The sequence below is a fragment of the Lichenostomus cassidix genome, chromosome 4 (assembly GCF_008360975.1).
Source record: "Lichenostomus cassidix isolate B80296 chromosome 4, HeHo_3.0, whole genome shotgun sequence".
In the NCBI taxonomy this organism is placed as follows: Eukaryota; Metazoa; Chordata; class Aves; order Passeriformes; family Meliphagidae; genus Lichenostomus; species Lichenostomus cassidix.
The window spans coordinates 68,892,118-68,911,575 of NC_139484.1; the positions used below are offsets into that span (position 1 = coordinate 68,892,118).

At 39.9% G+C, this 19,458-nt stretch overlaps 1 protein-coding gene across 1 annotated transcript in view; it reads right to left on the bottom strand.

The window, feature by feature from the left end:
* Positions 1-19,458, bottom strand: part of STK32B (serine/threonine kinase 32B) — a 157,921-nt gene that overhangs the window by 37,648 nt on the left and 100,815 nt on the right. Inside the window, exons 5-6 of the mRNA XM_085059801.1 lie at positions 13,387-13,424; positions 5,090-5,179 (exon numbers count right to left, since the gene is read on the bottom strand). Coding sequence (XP_084915927.1) covers positions 5,090-5,179; positions 13,387-13,424 — 128 coding nt within the window. The remainder of the gene's footprint in view (positions 1-5,089; positions 5,180-13,386; positions 13,425-19,458) is intronic.

Genomic DNA, 19,458 nt, shown 5'->3' on the forward strand with positions numbered 1-19,458 from the left:
CCAAAGAACAGGAGTTATCCAGGGGGCAGAAGAGCAGCGCTGGGGACTATTTGCCACCTCTGCTGGACATTGGCTCCTCCTCAGATCTGCCTGCAGAGCTCCACAACACATCAGGCAGGTAATAAATAAATAAACTAATAAACAAATAAAAATAAATAAAAAGCCCAACCCAAAACTACCTCTTGATATCAGAGTGGGGTTTGTATTAACTGATATAGTAAAAGATATGATTATACTAGTAGTTTTGCTGGAAGATCTTAAAGGATGGTGGCAGGTCAGAGAGCACAAAGAGGTCAAGAGCAGCTGGAGGTAGTAAGTTCTTTCCTGACCTCCTGAGGTTCCTCAGCTGCTTATATTCTTATTCATTAATGTCAGAGTGGAGCCAAAACCTGAATGCCTGCTTGCAGCTCAGTGTTTAATCCCTTCAGCCACACAGCTCCTAGCACGAGCTGAAAATTTGTTTCAGCACCTCAAAGTCTCATCTGGCCGCTCTTGGTTCTTGCTTCTCAGAACAAAGCGAAGCCTCCCTTGTCATGCTGGTGTCTTGATATTTCCCCAGGATCAAAAGGTCAGCTAACAGCATGACCAGAGAAACTCTGCAGAGGGGCAGTAAAACCCCAGCAGGATAAAGGTAAGACTTTTAAAAACCTAAACACTGCATTAACTGCTCCCAAAACACAATGAGCTGCAAAACACTATTTAATTTCAGAGCACTGATTAGTGTGAGTGTAAGATGGACCAAAGGTTGACCACTTTTGAAAACCCCCAACTCAAAATTTGTCCCTGCTGTATTTTAACCCCAAATTTGGCTAACCAAATTTAGCTCTATGGGATAATTTTTTTACATGCAAGGTTGATATCAGGACATCCTCTGGCTTTCCTCTGAGTCCAATAGTACTCCTACACAGTATTAATTAATAAATATGGATGACTCATACATTTTAGAAGTTCAGTGGACCAGGGTAAATCCACAATCCTCTGGTAATCTCAGGCATACAGTCATTCTTCACCATGGCAGCAACCTCTGAAAGGAGCTGTGAAAACCTGAGATAACAAGCCTGTAGGATGGAAGGGGGTGACTGAAACGTTTCACATAATTTATGACTGATTTTATTGACTTCGCATTTTTGTCTGGAGTATTTGTATGATAAAATGTATTTTATTGATTTGGTTTGGGGTAAAGTTGCAGTGCATAATTTGAATAACTTCAGTCTCTGCTGAGAAAAACATCAAAGAGTCTACCTAGTCCCCCCAAGCCCTCCTACCTCTAAAACCAAAACCCCCCAAAAATCAAAACAAAAATAACCAACAACAGCAACAAAAACACACAAAAAAGCACAGCAAAAAAACCAAACAAACATTAAACCCCCTAATATATGACCTGTGAATGGAAAGTTTTTGCAAAACTCAGAGATAATACACAGATATATGGAAATTGATCATTCCATGATATTTCAGTAAGGAGAAAGTATATGCTATGGAACTCAAACACACATAAATTCGCCAAAGTGAGGGATAAACAAAAGGTGACACCTGTCATGTTTTCTAGACACATTTTACTGTTTACCTTTTGGGTTTGGAGCTGAGGACCCTGTTGCAATGTAGAGGGTCATCCCTGCAGATGGGTGCCAAGCACAGAGCATGTTCTTTGAGACACAGAGGTATACCTTGCAGCCTTGTTAATGAGGGACCAATTTAAGAAATGCCTTTTTTTTTTTTTTTTTTAAACACTCATTAAGATGCCACAGTGTTGAAAGTAGCAAGGACTTCCACAGGTGCTTCTAGTCAGGTGAGCTCACCCTTCTCTTTCACACAATCCAAAGTATTATCCTTCAGCAGGAAGAAAGAGCCCCAGCTGCACAGCCCAGCACTGGCTGCAGCCAGGGACCAAGTCCTGCCCTGCCCTGGTTTCCTGGTCCACATCCCAGTGCAGAAGGGAGGGGATTGAGCAAGTGCTGATGCTCATCTGGTGGCAGCAGCTGTGCCTGCCAAAAGCCAGCCTGGTCTCAAAGGATATTTTGCATTGCTTGCCAGGGTAGGGTGACAGCCTGAAACTGTGAGAGTTTTGAAGACCAATTCCTGCAGTAAAGCCTTGACAACACCCTCAATCACAGGGGCTGCAGAAGGTTTGAGCAGTGAATTTGTGAAGGCAAAATCAGGCACAGGTGACACACAGGTTTCCCAAATCAGCTGAAGGCACACATTGCCTTCCAGAGCCACAGCCACCTGAACAGTACAAGACACAAACCCAGAGGACCCCCAAACTCTAAGAAGTTGATTTCACTTCAGCATTTCAGGTCACTGCCTTTGTGAAGGAAAGCTGCAGAAGCAGCTGGAAGTATTTTGCCTGACCAGGCTGTTGGCCTTGCTCCTTTCACAAACACTGCTGTCCATGTCTTTGCTCCTATGTGTGGCAGGTGTTTCACTCGTCTGAATGAGTTGGCTGGGAAGGGGGAGGACACAAAAATTGACAGTTTCTAGAGAAACATTCAGATTCAGGTACAGTGCATTCTTCATAAACATTTAACAAGTAGGGAAATAGGCAGGGAATATTTCGGGCTGAGAAAGACTTAGGGGCTAAAAGGCTAATGTGAAGTGGGATTAAGCAAAGGCTGCAGGAGCTGACTCACACCCTGCTTAGCATTACAAGACAGGCATCTTAATCAGAACAGCTAGGGCATTTTTACAACACAATATCAATCCACTCTGTTTTTTTCCTGGAAACCATTTTTATTCAGTCATGCTGCATGTGAGCAAATCACTCCCTAGCAATTTCTCAGCCTATTTCAATCAGATTTCAAAGAGGAATGGAGGCTTTGGAGATAACGTTTTTCTGTTTATTTCCTTAAATTGGCCATAGGAAGAAGTGAGAAATCCTATAAGTGCCTCTATTAAGGGACAGGCTGGAGAGCACCCTCATATCTGATTAAACATAACAGGATCCACATGAGAGTAAGACTTTATAAACCTTCAAGAGAGGGAAAAAAAGCTTTCATCACATCTCATAGTGTCACCATTGTGAGAACCAGCATAGCATGAGGCATTTCTTACAGAAACTGGTAAGTTTTCTTGGTTCTGGTATTCAGCAAGTACCATGCTTGAGGTGACTTGGTCTTGTTACACCAAGGTTAAAGTGTGGTTTGAATTCCTGGTCATAAAATTGTACCACCAACCTCCCCAGTTCTGTATTTTTCTATTTCTCTTGTAGTCTAAATGTCTCAGGAAAAGCCACATGGAAAGCCTTTGATACAGCCTTACAGCAAGAAATCACTGCAACTGAAAAGCCCTTGTAGTATTTCACTAAAGTTATAATTCTTCACAAAATAAAAGGTGTAAACTAAAAGAGGAAAGCAGCACCAATGAACACCTGCCCATATGTGTCACACACTAAATATTTGGTTTGTTGAATCTTTGATATCCAAACTGTGCCACCGAGAACCCTAACCCATCACTTTTTATCTGAAACAGAGGATTTTTACAGCTCTAAAAGTTTTGCTGTGTCCTTACAGCCCCAAATAAATGCAAGGGTGACTCTGACTCTTTCTGAATGGCAAAAACTGCACCTGTGGCTTCTGTGACATCTTTGAATTTCCAAGAGGTGAGGAAGGCACACTGAAGAGAAAGTAAGCTGGTGGATGGTGTGATAGCCTTCATAAAGGAAAGGAGAGCATTTTTTTGGTACTGTTTCTTCTTGTGAGATTGGTGGATATGATGGAGATCTGATGTGTGGGGAGGAGGCTTCAGGAGTGGAACAACTACCTGAGCTGAGGTGAATCAAGACCAGATCCATTACCGTGAAAAGGTAAAAATCTTTTCCCCATCTCCCACCTTTCCCTTGACCCCCTTATGTTCTCTGTCTCAGGCTTTTGCTGTGCTGCTCATTTCATCCAAGCTGGTCAGGGGCAATAGACTCCAGCTCCTGCTAACTGTTGATTCACAACAAAAAATATATCATATGTGAAAAAAACTACTCTCATCCAGTGCCTGGGACTGCTCTGTCACAGTCACAGCTGCTGTGGAGGCACCCTGCAGACACCTGCCTGCTCTGTGTCCATGGTCTTTGTGCTGTGAAAAGCATCATTGTCAATTCCTGCTTCTTGGGCACATGCTTTTACTCCTATGACAATATGTAAAAGTGTGGCAACACAGTGGCCTTTGGTTCCCCAAATGACAGTTTCAGAAAATGATAATTTACCAATGTTTCACCACTGCACATGTGTTAGGTGTGCTCTGGGATAGAGAAAGGCTCTTGCAGACACACCTATCTCTTAGTACATGGTTTTCTGGATCCAAATACATTTAGTCTTAGGCTAGTCATCTCTCCAAGCAATGTCAATTCCATATACAGAAAGAATTAGAGTAGCAGATATGTTGGAAGCCACAAACAGGACAAATCACACATGCACTTAGTCATGGAAGCTAGCCTAACTTTGGTGGGACAAATGACCTTTGGGAGGTGCCTTCTGTCCTTCAGCTTCAGGGGAAGTTTGAGATATTAACTTTGCCAAGACGGTCACATTTTTGAGACATGAAGACAGGTGAATTAAATTTTACTCTCCCAGCCTTCAATCAATCATACATTATAAATATTTTATTTCAATATATAACGTGGCCCTAAAAGCCATAGGGCAAGAACTTCAGCAGTTAGTTACACAGAACTCTAATTTTAACAGACACATTTTTGAGGAACTCAACATAGCAAAGCAATTAAGCATGTGCCTAAATACTTTTAAATGACATTATGTGTTCTCTGCTAGCTCACAGCCACTGTGGTGCAAATATATATTCTTGTCTCAAGTTGTGGGGATTGACAGAAAGTAAAACAGCTGAAATTCGCCTGAATTTGCTTCACAAAACCAAACAGAACCTGACTAGAAGCAGAGTAGAGATCAAACTCCTGTTTAAAATAGCATCCAAACAACATCCTCCATTTCCCAAGTTTTCCACTGCTAACACATGTATTTACTGTCAAAAAAGGAAATTGGTCACGTCTACTTTATGCTTTTAGAATTTAAAATCCTTTTGCTATACCATTAGTCAGTCTTAATGTATAACTTTTCTTACATTTTTAAATGTCTTGAAAACTTACCCATATAGGGTTTTGTGCCAGCCATGGAGGAAGCTTTTTCTGAGCCTTTCACTATGGTTGCTATGTTAAAGTCAGTGATATGAACATGTCCTGCAATCACACAAAGTAAAAACAGAAGTTAAAATAGCACATCATACAAATACTCCTCTCTTTGTCTAACATTTAAGTGATAATGGAAAGAAACACAATTAGAAAGATCTCTAACCTTAATGATCGATAATCAGTGTTACTCTTTACTAGAAAAATCAAATTGGAAGCAAAGTGGTGAAATAATCTTTTTGTGTATCTGCACCCACTACCTGTGTGCAGTGCTGGACTGGTTTTGCTGATCACCCCTGAATCTTCTCCCACCATGAGCAAAGTTGAGAACTGAGCCTTCAAAGAACCTCATGAAGCTCAGCAAGTCCAAGTGCAAGGTACTTCACCTGGCTGGGGGCAATCTCAGCCATGAGCACAGACTGGGAGATAACTCACTGAGAGCAGCCCTGTGGAGAAGAACTTGGGGATTCTGGTGGAGGAAAAGCTGGACATGCCACAGCAGTGTGCACTGTCAACCCAGAGGGCCAAGCCTGTCCTGGGCTGCACCAAAAGAGGCACAGCCTGCAGGCTGGGGGAGATGATTCTCCTCTACTCTGCCCTCCAGAGACTCCACCTGGAGGGCTGTGTCCAGCTCTGGGACCCTCAGAACAAGAAAGGTGTGGATGTGCTAGACTGAGTCCAGAAGTGGTCACAAAGATGCTCAGAAAGATGGAGCACCTCTGCTGTGCAGACAGCCTGAGGGAAGGGGAATTATTCAGCCTGGAGAGGAGAAGGCTCCACGGACACCTTACAGCATCCTTCCAGTATCTACAGGGTGTTTATAAAAAGGAGACAGACTATTTTGATCAAAAATAGTGATAGCAGAAGAGGCAGTGGTTTTATGCTGAAAGAGGGCAGGTTTAGATTAGGTATTAAGAAGAAATTCTTTACTCAGAGGGTGGTGAGATACAGGAACATGTTCCCCAGGGAAGTTGTGGCTGCCCATCCCTGGCAGTGTTCAAGGCCAGGCTGGATGGGATTCTGGGCAGCCTGATCTAATGGAAGGTGTCCCTGGCCACAGCAGGAAGGCTGGAATTAGATGATCTTGAAGGTCCCTTTCAACCTTAACCATTCTGTTATTCTGTAATTGTCTCTGTCTTCTCAGAACAGTAAATAACATGCAGAAGCAGAATGTGAAGCTATGTGTGAAATTTGCCTTTCCTTATCCTCAGCTGCAGCCACCCCTCACATCTCAGGTGACACTGTCTGCAATTGCATCCACTACAGGTTACCATCAGCCTGAATTCTTCTGAGTCTTCTCAGGGCAGAGGGAGGTGAGAAGAAAAACGGCATTTTTATCACACAATAACTATAAAATTAGATCCATAGTAGCAGAAGATGTTTATGTAATAGGAGCAGGTCTCAAATGATCACCCATTTGACAGCAGGTTGCCAGATGAGCAATAAGTGGCAGAAGTCAGCCTAAGGATGTGCTGTCTGACCAGCCAGACAGATGATTTAAACTGAAATAATCAGGCTGAGTGGCCCAAACCTGCTATTACTTTTTTTTTTCCTGGGATATTTTATGATAAACATGGGTTCAATTGCTCCACCACAGTGAAATAATAATTATTAATCCTAGTTTGCCATAGGCAGTTAAATGGAATATTAACCCAGTCTGAAAATCTGCAGAATTTTAATTTGACAAGTCTGTTAGGTTGTGCATCTTTGCTCAAGGACTAGTGTTGTGGAGTGATGCAGATATTATCCTCTCTGTGATTACATCTGGCAAAGCCCTGGAGGACAGGGTAGAGGGGTAGATATTCCCCAGCTCAGCTCTGCACTCAGATCAGGATTAATACATCATGTGTTGAACTAGACTCCTGAGTGACAAATTTGTGTGGGTTTTTTTTATCAAGGTCTCAGTCTCATTCAAGCCACGGAATGGATCAGGGTTTGGGCACAATGCAGTTGTTCAGTGAGGGAGGTTGTCATCATGTTTGCTGCCAAAGATGAAAAGAGTGTAACAAGTGACTGATGGGTGTTAACCTGGTGCCTGATGGAGGGAGAGCAGTCTCCACAAAATGTCATGCTGCTCAAAAATCCTGCTCAAAGTCCACAGGAAATGTATCTGCCAACCTCTAATTGAGCAGGTATGCATGTGAGAACTGAAATTCTCAGAGGACCCTAATTTGGCCAGATCTGAGCTGGGTTTGAAGGGGAAAAGGAAGAAAGCAATTCCCACTGGTAAACTTAAGGCTTTAAGTTTAAACTTAAGTTTCTCCAAATGGGAGACATGGTAGAAGTTTTCAGTGAAATGGTTTGCATGCTTTTCTGCACTTTTTTCGAAAAACCTGCTGGCATTTTATTGACTTTTTTTTCCAAAGATGCCCAGACCAGGAAGCCCTCTACACACAGCAGAGTAAAACTGTGAGCTAATGAAAGCCATCCCTTTATAACAGGTGGGATGTGTTAGGCTGCCATAACAAGAATTAGTGTTCACAGCCCAGACTGACATAACAATTCCAAGGTGGTATTCCTACTTCTGGGTGGCTGGAGTGTGGCATATTTGCAGTTTATTTCTGCCATCATGAAACACTGTGGCAGAAGGCTCCTTGAAAATGATAACTGAACAAATAAAGCCACCTCATGGCAGTAGTATAAAGCAATTCTATGTACATCATAGAAATGCTGCAAGCATCTTGGCAGACTAACACTTCATATTTTTAACACATAATATAAATATAAATACTATAAATATCAATGTAAACAGAAATAGCAATATGTATATAATTCTGTCACTTAAATGACAGCATTGTAAGTGATGTTCCCTATTAGAGTGCCAGCATGATTGCAAAACATCTATTACATCATATCTGTTCAGACTGATCCAAACAGGTGATTTGCAATGAAAATTGCCTCTCCAGCAATGCATTGTTTCCTCTTCATGTTATTAGATTTCATTTAACAAAACCAAAATAGCGTAGCTGGTTTTTGGTTTTTTTTATTAAAAATGCCTTTCTGGAAGGTAAGGGTTGGACTGGAAACATAGGTTCTGCATAACTCCTCTGCATTGTGCTGCCCATACAGCAACAGGCAGCTCCTGTTCATGAGGTAGGGCAGAGTTTACTGCTGGAAAAGCTGCCCTGTTTGCTCTTCCCCATCACAGGGCCACTCCACAGCCCTCAGGCTGTCTGCAGGCTGCCCTTGCCTGGTGCTTGATGGGCTGCTAGTTGGCGCTGGAGGGAAAGGAAGGTGCTCTGCAGGCAGGAGAGGTGCCTGGAGAGAGCTGGGGGCATGGAGAGGGCTGGGTGTGGGACAGGGGCAGAGCAGGGGTCAAGCCCCTGTGTCTGTGGGCAGCTGGGGGCAGGAGGGGTGTCAAAGTGGAGCTCTTCTTGCCTGTGCCCAGCACTGAATGAGTTCAACTGTTGTAAGCCTAAGGACTTGGGGGTTTTGGGTTTTTTTGTTTGTTTTGATTTTGTTTTGTTTGGTTTGATTTGGTTTTTATAAGCTTTTCATTCCTGGTGTGAATATTTCAAGAGACAATTAGACCCCAGCTTTCTAAAGAAGTCTTTCTACTCAGCCTCTAAGACATGTTTTGTCTTAGAGGAAAGGGAATGTTGCTCTTGTTGCAGTGGATATGTTGGGTACCACCTACTTCATACTGTTTGCAAAATTTCTGTTTGTGGGGACTTTTAGCCATCTAAACCTCACACCTTGTCGTTGATCTCCCTTTCTGGATATGACTGTGAACAACTAAATGTCAAAGTCTGTACCATGGTATAATATTAAACTAAGCAGAATGTCAGTGTCACTTGGATTTAGCTGTTATGAACTCTGAAGCAGAGCAGTGCACAACAGATTCAGCAGGCCTAGCTGAATTCTAGTATTGCAGGGAAAGAGCTCATTCCTTAATCCCTGGGCTGCATGACCCCATATATAGAAAGATGATGGTAGAGAGAAGGGAAGAAAAAGCAAAAGACCACATTATTTTCACTCTGCAGAGTGGCTTTTTCAAATCATCTCAGAATACAGATTTCACATACACCAACACATACATTGGAAACAGAAATTATCTCAGTGGAAATTGTCTCAAAAATTACATTCCTTCAGTCAGTTCCAGTAAAGGCTTTAACTACCCACAGAACAGTGTATGGCTTTGGAAAGCTTTATGTGATGTAACTTTTATGTCTCAGTCTTCTATATGGCCTGAAATTACAGTATCTGAGGTAAACAGCAAATTTTCTGTGTTTGGATTTAATTTTTGAGCAATCATAATGACAATTAGAACAAGTCCTAAAAGTTGGCTGGGGCTGTCTGACTAACATTCAGCAGAGGAAAATGTACATGACTTCAAACCTCATTGAATTCCTCAGAGTCTGAAACCAAAAGGGTGAATGTGACAGCAGAGAGAGGAAATACTATACTGGAGTTAATGCCATCAACTCAGCATGCACCAGAGCTGATTGTGAGTCTCAGAACAGTAACATTTTGAAGTACATTCAAACCTGATTTGCTCTCAGAAAGTCAAACTCTATGATGAATTTAAAAAGCCTCTCTGGGTTCATCTGTACTGTGTATGAGAGCTTAAGCTCATATGCACCTGAACTTGGCATGACTTGGCCATCTGACACTTACCATTAGGGAGATTGGTAGAAATTGCATGGCTGTAGATGGGTTCAGCAAAGCTGTGCATTTCAAAAAGTTGCATTGTTGAATGGCCATGTGGGCATCTAAAAGTTTCAGGTGCACTTTCAAAGTCTAGATAGCTTCAGGTGGATGAATGATGCTGGAAACATTTGTGTTATTAATCAGCATTGGAGGGGTAAACAAGATATAGTCCCTGCAAATTGTCTGTGGGTGTAATAAGGAGCAGCCCCAGTGCAGACACACCTAGTGGGGATGTCTCACAGACATCAGTGTACACTAATAATATTGACAGTTCTGGTATCCAGAAGTTAATATTGATATTCCAATTAGTTATTTATGGGTAGGTTTTTTCATCCCATTTTTCATTTTAATGCCAAGATTGCTCATTGGCTACATCTCTCAATTTTGCTGATAGATTTCAAATGAGAGCTGAGATGTATTCCAGGAAATAATGTTTAAAGGAAAACTTTGATGATCATAAACCAGTATAATAATGTATAATGACACATATAAATGCTAGCTTCAATTAGTTTTGCTCACTCATAAATAAAATTATGTAACTGAGTAAATTATCACCATCAGATGCAAAAATCCAATCTAAGAAACCCACAAAATTTAATAAATGTAAATAGCCCTGTTAAGTCTAAGAGTGAAATATTAGATCTGTGATTTCTGATCTAAATGCTTTCAAGTTGGTTCTAAACCATTAAAATGAAAGGAATAGAAGAGAAAGCAAAATTCTGTCTTTAAGAGAATTCTCTAATGCTTTTCTCTGTGCAGTACAATAGTAATAGCTCTCCTGAAACACTAGGTAGTCCCTTCAACTATCACTGGAATAATTCTGTTTCAGATAGATGTTAGCAGAACAGAGCACTACTACTAAATTTAGAGATTAGTGTTAGTCATAAGAGGAAGAGCTTTCTGGGAAAGCTGAGAAGGAAACATAAAAAAAAAAGAGCTTTATTGATTGCACTGATTTCCTCAGAGGGACTGATTCTGGTTCAGAGAATGAACCCTGAAACCATCCCTACTTTCTGTCCTCAGAGATGGGATGTGGAATCTCTCCAGGAGACCATACAATCATCCTCTGATAGGGCTGAACACTATTTTTAACAGCAGGTTATCCCATTCTCATGTACCACTATGCTGCTCATGATCAGCATTTATTTCCACTGATGCATCAGAATCTGTGCTCAGCAGTGCAGAGGTGTGGCTTTGATGAAAAACATATGGAAAAATTCAGACTTCCTCTGCCAGAATTATTTTGAATATGTTGTAGATGTTTTTGTGGTTTTTGGGGTTTTTTTTAATTTGTAAATCAGATTGATTACTTTTAAGAAAAATCTTCTATTTTCATTACTTCTGTATTCCTGAGGCATGTTCCCTAAGCCATAAATTAAGATAAATTATAGTGAAACTAGTTTTAATGAGCACAATATCTATAATATATATTCTTGGTAGAAGAAGATTAGATATTCTTGTGAAGGTGAGTCAGTTTAACTGCTTGAGGATGTAAGGCAATGCAAATGGTGTAACACTAAATTTTGACTTCAGCCAGAATAGGTTTCTTCAATGAGGCCAAAGAAATCTAACTCTCTGAGACAAAATCTCAGCCAGAAATGTTGTGCTTATCCAATTACATGATACTTTGGGTAAGTATAATTTGCTTAATGAACTGTAAGAAAGACCTAGGGGTAAAGTCAAGCATATAGGAAGCTGTTGTGCCACCTTAGAGGCCACAGGCTAAATTAAAGTTCCTTCCTGAGCACCTGGTTAGGCTCATATTAGGTGAATTTGTTATGCTTGCTCTGCAGCCAAACATATTTGTGGTGCATATATTCAGCACATTTTTCCATTAAGTGAAATCTGATGATTTCGTTAAAATGATGTTACTATGTTGCAGATTAATCAGAGTTGTTAGGGATTTTGAGAATAGCTTTCTTCTTGCAAAAGAGCTTCTGTGAGTTAAGCCTGAGGTAATTAGGATGGTACAGACATACTAATATTACCTCATTTAGTGAGTTGAAGTGCATAGACCCTTTCCCTGTCAGGGAATTCCTTCTCCAAACCCCATGGGAGGTCTTTGAACCTGTTTGAACCTATGGATTTATTAGTTCTGCTCTGTGTGCATGTGTGCAGAAGTCTCTTGTTTCACCACCTGTCTGCAGGTGTGCCACGAGGGAGCAATATTCTGCTGCTTTGCAGCAAAGAGGCCACCCATCCCAAATTGTCCAAGCTGCTCATTGATAATCTTGTTGCTGAACAGTTTATAAACACAAAAACCTCTATTTTCCACGACATTTCTCACTCTGGTGTAGGTTCTGCTCTGTGATGCTTGAGTCTCCATAGGAAAGCTCTCCCAAGAGGTTGGTTTTGTGCACTAACTGACCTTGATGAGGGGAGAGGAGGGATAAATGTGACTGTGCTTCAAAGGCTGCCAATCAGAGATCTAACATACTCATACTCACTTTGTGTAGCTGTTGACATCTTTAATTCACCAGGATTTAAATACTAGATATTTCTATTTCATGTTTGTTTGCTGATACTAGAGTTTTGGGAACATTGACACTGATGGGTCTGAAACATTAAATTGCTGAAGTTCTAGATGGTTTAAAACTCCAGTATTACTTAGCTTTATTATTTTCCATGTTCCCAGGAACAAACTTCAGCTATGCAGAATGTTACCTCTTTAATCAATTTTAATTTGTATACCCAGCAGCTCTGCAATGGAGTTTGACATAATGACATCGTTGGCATAATTTCAATATTATGTTTTCTCAGAGATTATCTGCTTTTAATCAATTTCTGAAGTAAACAAAGCACAAGACTTTCCCACAGTAGCAAACACACATCCCCTTTTTCCATTTAGTCATTTTCCTGTATGTACTTCTGCTCTAACTGATACAAGGTTAATGCTGCCTTTACCTCTATTTCCCATGTTTTCCTAGGAACTGTTGCAAGAAGATACATGAAATTTTAGCTAAATACTTCTTAGAGAGAGTATATGTTTAAAATTGAAGTTTAAAGATATTAGCTGCTTTTTTTTCATACTATGTCTTTTATCTTTGAGAACATGGAATTAGTAGCAAAAGCACAAAGTTGTTTATTATTGTCTACTCTTTTTAATGCTATTTAAGCCAGAACTACATGTAGATTCACAAAAATTTTGCAGTCAAATTTCCAAAATCCTTATTTAGGTTTAGGGAAGTAATTTTAGATATCTCCATGAGAAATAATTTGCTATGTGGAATTTCTTAGCCCTTCAGAAGTTCTAAAAGGGAAAATAAAGTGCTTGGTACTGTTCTACTGGGAGGCATCTAAAAAGGGGTTCTTGTGATTCACAGAATCATGTGAATAAAATAGTAAGTTATTTTTATGAAATGTCCCTGCTGATCTCAATTCATATTAAATTCCTTTGTTTTCAGACATTGAAAGTTTCTGATCCAAACATTTCTTTGGCAATAGGAGGGAAAACTACAAAATCCACATGGTGTTCTGAGGGAGCTTTCTGAGAAAGTCCAGATCTAGGTAGGAATTCAGCATCTGAGGTTGATTTACAAAGCATGTCATGAGCCTGCCACTGAGATCTCAGGAATTAGAGATTCTGAGAGAAAGCAGTCAATACTCACCATGTTCATCCAACAGTATGTTGTCAGGTTTGATGTCCCTGGAAAATAAGGAAATGAAAACATTACATTTCATACCCAAAGGAAATCTGCAATTTTAAAGTTTTCCCCATTTGGGTATGAGGACTACATCACTTAAATCATTACAAAACCAATGAAAACCATATAACACATAAATGCAAATGGTTTTTATCTACATCTTTTTGCTTCCCTGAGAAAACATGCATACTAAAGAAGGTCTCTAGGTTTCCACTGATTGTGGTTTTTTTTCATATGGTTGGCATTACCATGGTCCTCTTTTTCAAGATTATGTGCTTTATTCTTTATAGCAGCTGTGAAAATGAGAAGAATGAAAGATTTGCATCTAGAAGGTGCCTGATTGCTTGAAGGACTCCACATTTGAGAGAAATCATTGAATTGGAAACATAGGTGGTTTACCCTGTCTGCCAGACCCTGCTAATCTGCCATGCTGACATGCATGGTCACTCACACACTGCAGATTCCTGTGAGCTCTCTTGTGCTGACTGAGTTTGTTCAGCAGCTCTGCTTTTACCCCCAGACCCCCATTTGGCTGTCTGTAACCAAGTACCATGCTGGGGAAAGGGAGGGATAAGGGAACATTGAGATTATGACAAGCTGAAGCATCAACTCTATCACTCTTGGCACAAGAGAACAACATGGCCCAGAGAGTTGCATTTTCAGGATTAATTTCCATTGACCCAAACCCATGCTGCTGTGAGAAGAGATGGAAACAACTTTTCTCCACCACTGTCAGGCATTCCCACCTTCTTTATTGATCCAGCATTATTGCCATTGCTGAGAACCTGTTCAGGGAAAATTCATCTCTTTGCTTTGCCACCTGCATGCTCCCTGGTTTGGCTCACCCTGTGCCTTGGTGAGTGTGATGTGGCATTGTGTGGCACTGCCTTGTCACTGGCAGCTTGAACTTCATGCCGTTTTGAAACTGTTTTTGGTGGGACACTGCCAGAGTGCCAGAGGCATCATTCCACCTTGAGTAAAACCTTTGCCCCTTGGGCTGAATTTTCCACTTTTCTCGAAAGACAAGGAACCACAAACTGGCAAAATAAGCTTTTAAATGTCTGCAAATGAACTCCAAACTCTTCCACCTGTGCAATCTCTTTTAGATAAGGGATGGCTGGATTGTTCCAGTTTAAACATTTCCTGGGAAAGTTTTTTCACAGCATGCCCATAAATGGAATAATAAAAAAAGTGAAATATTGCAAAAGGAAAATGTGTTACACCAGAAAGGAAAATGTGTTATACCAGAGTATCTTTTTTTTTTTTCCCAAATTTAAAGTAGAGAAGGACTTCTAATGTAAAGATTATACAGGAATTAGATTAGCAATAGCAATTACAATATGTATATTGCTCTTATGATATGAGCTGAGTCATCACCTAAATTTCACATCTTTATTGAGAGAAGAAGGAAACCTACACTTTCCCACTTTCCTCAGCATTCTGGCTTCCACACTTTCTAGCCCTTGCTGAGAATTATATGAAATTGTGAAGTATTCTAAGATTATTTTTATAATTTGTGTTATGGCAGCTGGGGAAATATGGGATAAATAAAAAAAATTACTTTGAATAATTCTCTGCACATTTGGAAATCATGTAGAATGCATATATATGTGTGTGTGTGTAAGGAAAAGGATCTCATTCTGAATTACCATCTGGAATGGAAATTTAAAATTATACCAGTATTTCAGTGTGAAATACTTTCTTCTGCACAACTTACAGGCTACCTATAACTGTCTGATTCAGGAGAAGTTGTAGTTACATGTGCAATATAAGGGAACATCTGTCTTGAGCCTATTTCATCCAAAGTCTTCCAGACTCTGAATTCTCTCTTTCCTGTCCTCTGTAATCACTTGGCATATCATTTATCATATAATCTTTCCTTCCTTGATTTCAAATGGGTAAAGTTGTGAGACAAACGGTAGGAATAAATATTTTTATTTACATTATAAAACATAGTTGAGGTATTTTTTTTAATTTGGAATTTTGTGTTCTGTTGCATTTGGTTGAATTATTATAGGAAATTCTATGCAATTCTATGTGTAATGTTATATCTAATCTCTCAATTGATGAGACAGTTTTTGAAAGAGCTACTGTTCAGATGGTATCTATATTTGCTAGTGACAACATGATCTTTGGTTTTTGACAACCATTTTGTGATAAGAGTTGGACTTATGATTTCCTGTTGAATAGTCTTTGTGGTTGATCCATGACTTGAAAACAGCAATAACTTTCCATGCAAGTAAGTAATTGTTTTGACAGTTGAATTAAATATTTTAAACTTTTTCTTTGCAAATTTTAACAAGCACAAAATTACTCCACACTTCTCACATGGGTGAAAAGTTTGGGATCATACAGAAGTACATTTGAGTCTTTTTGTGGCTTCCTAAAATCAGTGATACATTCAACATCACTCCAAACTCCTTCCCCCAGTTTAAGAAAATTAAGAATTGGAATTATACAGTCATTAGTACTTCACCAAGAATAAAATTGAGCGAAAGGAGAAATTCCTCTTTGTGAGCTACTGCCATGTGTATAACAATACAGCACCCAGGGATTGCTCATTACAAGATTGCTCATTACATAATTTTCTGTCTTTTTTTTAAGATCAGTTCAAACAATTTGAATATCTGCTATAGTATTGCATCATTAAATAGACTGTACATTTTTATAGCCACCAGAAAAGACATTGACAAATCCACTTGACAACTGTATGTATCATCAAATGTATTATTCTTCACACAGTTTGCATCTGTAATGCTCAGAAAGTTGAGTGGTAAAATTAGATCTGTGCTTATCTTTCCATGACTAATTCAGACAGTGGCTGCTACTTGATACAGATGTGCACAAACCATAAAACCTTTCCTGCCTAAGGGATGTTCCCCACTGCTGGCTTTGCTCATTTTGCTCAGAGGCAGGATGTAGCTGGGGGCAGGCAGCACAGGGAGCACAGCCTTGCACACAGCAGCACAACCCCCCCATCCCTGAGGCAACCTGATAGACTCAGAATGCTGCCTCAGACCTCAAACAGGTTATTTTAAACTGCCTCTGCAGCAAGTAAAAGTCATAGGATAGGATAAAAGCCAGGAGGCAAACTAGTTTCTTAAGTAAGACACTGCTTTTTTGGGATCACATGCCTGGAGACACGCGAGATGCACAGAATCCCAGGGCAGGTGAGAAGGACAAGCACAGGGTCACCGTGCAGGGTGTGCCTTCCAGCAGCTCTCTGCTGGGTGCTTGTCCCCAGTTGCAGCGTGCACTGAAAGCTCTGCTCTCCACAGGCAGCTTGCTGAAAGCTCCAAGGACTGCAGAGGAGCAAGGGCACTGCTCTGACCCTGCACTGACAGCTCCAGCCAGGGCAGGGAGGGTTCAACAGGTTCCAGGGGAAGACTTGGCAGGTCCAGGTGCATTGCAAGTGACTGGATATATTCAGAACTGAGGGCTTCTGGAATCTGTTATATTTAGTTCCTCCAAATGCATAATAAATTCACTAAAACACTGTTTCGGTGAATTTAAAAGACAAAGCCTCTTTAGTTAAGCAGTTTAAATTCAAACATAGTATGTAAGTGAAATTCTGTTTTGATTACACATCATTTTTTCAGAAAAAATTTCCCATTAGCAAGCATGTTCAAACAACAGGGTGTGAAATTCAGCACCTGAACTGCAGGGATTTTCTGTTATACATATCCCTAGCTAAGAGAATTAATTGAAACACTCATTTCATGATCCAAGTACTTTGAACCAGTTCATAAGAGAAATTGAAGGATTATTGCAAGGAGCACACTCATCACAGTTTGGATTCAGAAGTGCCCTGGGCTTCTCTCTGACCATTCATGAAGCAATGACCAGCAGAGCTACAGCAGCATCCTTGACATTGATTTCATAAATACAACTTTCTCAGTCTGTACCAAAGCTACTCCAACTGTTTTTATATGCAGGAAATAGAGAGCAACATAGAAAACAGAATAGAGAAACTTTCAAAATCTTTGCTCAGTGACAGGACCAGGTACAACTAATATAATAGCTGGCTCAAGAAACTCAAAGGTGTGAAACTCAAAAGTTGAGAAAAAAACTGGAAAAACTCACAATTTAATTGCTACTTGTTGATATTGCCTGTGAAACCACTTTTAGCTTTCTTCAATTGCCTTCACTATGAATGTCAAAATAAAACTGCCTGGAGGATGAAAGCTGAGTAAGAAGCTGCTGCATATAATTTCCAAGTAGGAAAGAATGATTAATAATCTGCTTGTGTCTTCTCTAATATCTAGGCTGAGTGTGCATACCAAGCTTGAAAATATTCTCTCTGCATGGAGTAAAACCATTCATGTGGCTCAAATCATGTTCTCTGCATATGCCAGTTGGAGTGTCCTCCCTGGAAATGCTCACAATGGTTGTAAAGGACTTAGGTTCAAGAATCTGCAGCTTTAATTACCTATTCTATCCCTTTCTTTCTGATGTTACAAAGTGAAGTAGAAGCAGATCTCTAAATCAAGAGGTGGAGAAGTCATGCAGTGTTCACCCTTGTTGGTTTCCAAGACCTGACTGGATAAATCCCAAATAACCTGTTCTGATCTGAAGGCTGACCCTGCCTTTGGGAAGATCATTAGACTGGAGGCCTCTAGAGCTCCCTTCCACCCCAAATTAGTCTGAGTCTATGAAAAATAATGTATCCAAGTTCAAAGACTTTCATACTTCCCCTCCTTTTCACTGCAAGGAAGTTCATGAAAGATTGAAGAAACTTGTGAGAGAACTGTATATGTGGAATTTAGTGAGTCTTTGATACAGTCCATAGCAGTTGGCAGCTTCCACCTCTTAAATTCTGTCATGGGGCTTGAATGCTCGTGAAGAAAATAGTAGGAATAAAAAGCCTATCTTCACCTCTTGAAATGAGGTTAAAATTGAAATGCCCTGCAGTTCAGCACTGGAGAGGTATAACAAAATATTTATTAGCTATGTAAGTGGTAAAAGAATGAGGATTATATCACCTGAAGAGGACTCTGAGAAATCTCAGTGGGAATGACTAAGTCTTGATGACTATATTGCCAGTGTCAGATAAAATTACAGGAATCATATATCTACATCAATAGGGGAGAATCTGAATTGCCTGGATTAATGACCATAAATAACCCTCCAGAGGCCACACTTTTGTGTCCCTCATGTAGACTAAATAATTATAGAAGACTGAAAAACCAGCGATGATGCCATTTGCTCTAAAGTTTGAAATTCAGTACAATCTCAAAAAAAGTTCATGGGATATGATCAAGTGGGATTTCATAACTTTTTGTCTCTGTTTTAATTGACTGGACTTGAAAAATCCATCTACAAAAGAAAGGAGTATCTCTGGTGAATTCAACCATTAATTGCTCACTTTTCTCAAGAAAAATTGATGGCTGGTTCATTGGCTACCATTTCACACTATAACAATTCTAGGTCGTTTACAGAAAATGATTGAAAAAAATGTTATGCTGTAATTTCTAACAAAGTAGGTCCATCAGGTTACATGATTTCTTAGGATCTGCAAGAAAATAGTCAAAAAATAAAAGATCTGGGGAAGGTTAAACAAAAAAATTCCTTGGGAGTAAAGAGCAAATAGATTAGATTTCTCAGTTGACAGCAGAGACCTGTAAGACATGATGTGACAAATAAAAGTATCTAGATGGTCACCAAAATTTTCTCTTTGCTTTTGGAACATGACTATGGATTCATATTCCACAAAACCCAAGTGAACTAAACAAACAGGGTTTTAGTTATACCACAGAGAATTAAACTCAAGTTGATTACTACCAGACATAATTTTGTAAAAATGCTTCAGAGGGTTAAACAAAGATTTAGCTATTGATGTGAATAACAGAACTACCAGCTAGAGTTCCTCCAGCTAGGATTAATCTAATTGATTTAAGAAAGCATTTCTACAGCAAATACAGCCACTGTCTATCCTTCACCTTTATGAAACATGTCCATAACAATACCAAACATAAGATCAGTGCTTTTCCTCAAACCTGTGAGAACTGAAAAACTGTCATTGTCCATCTGTTTTAT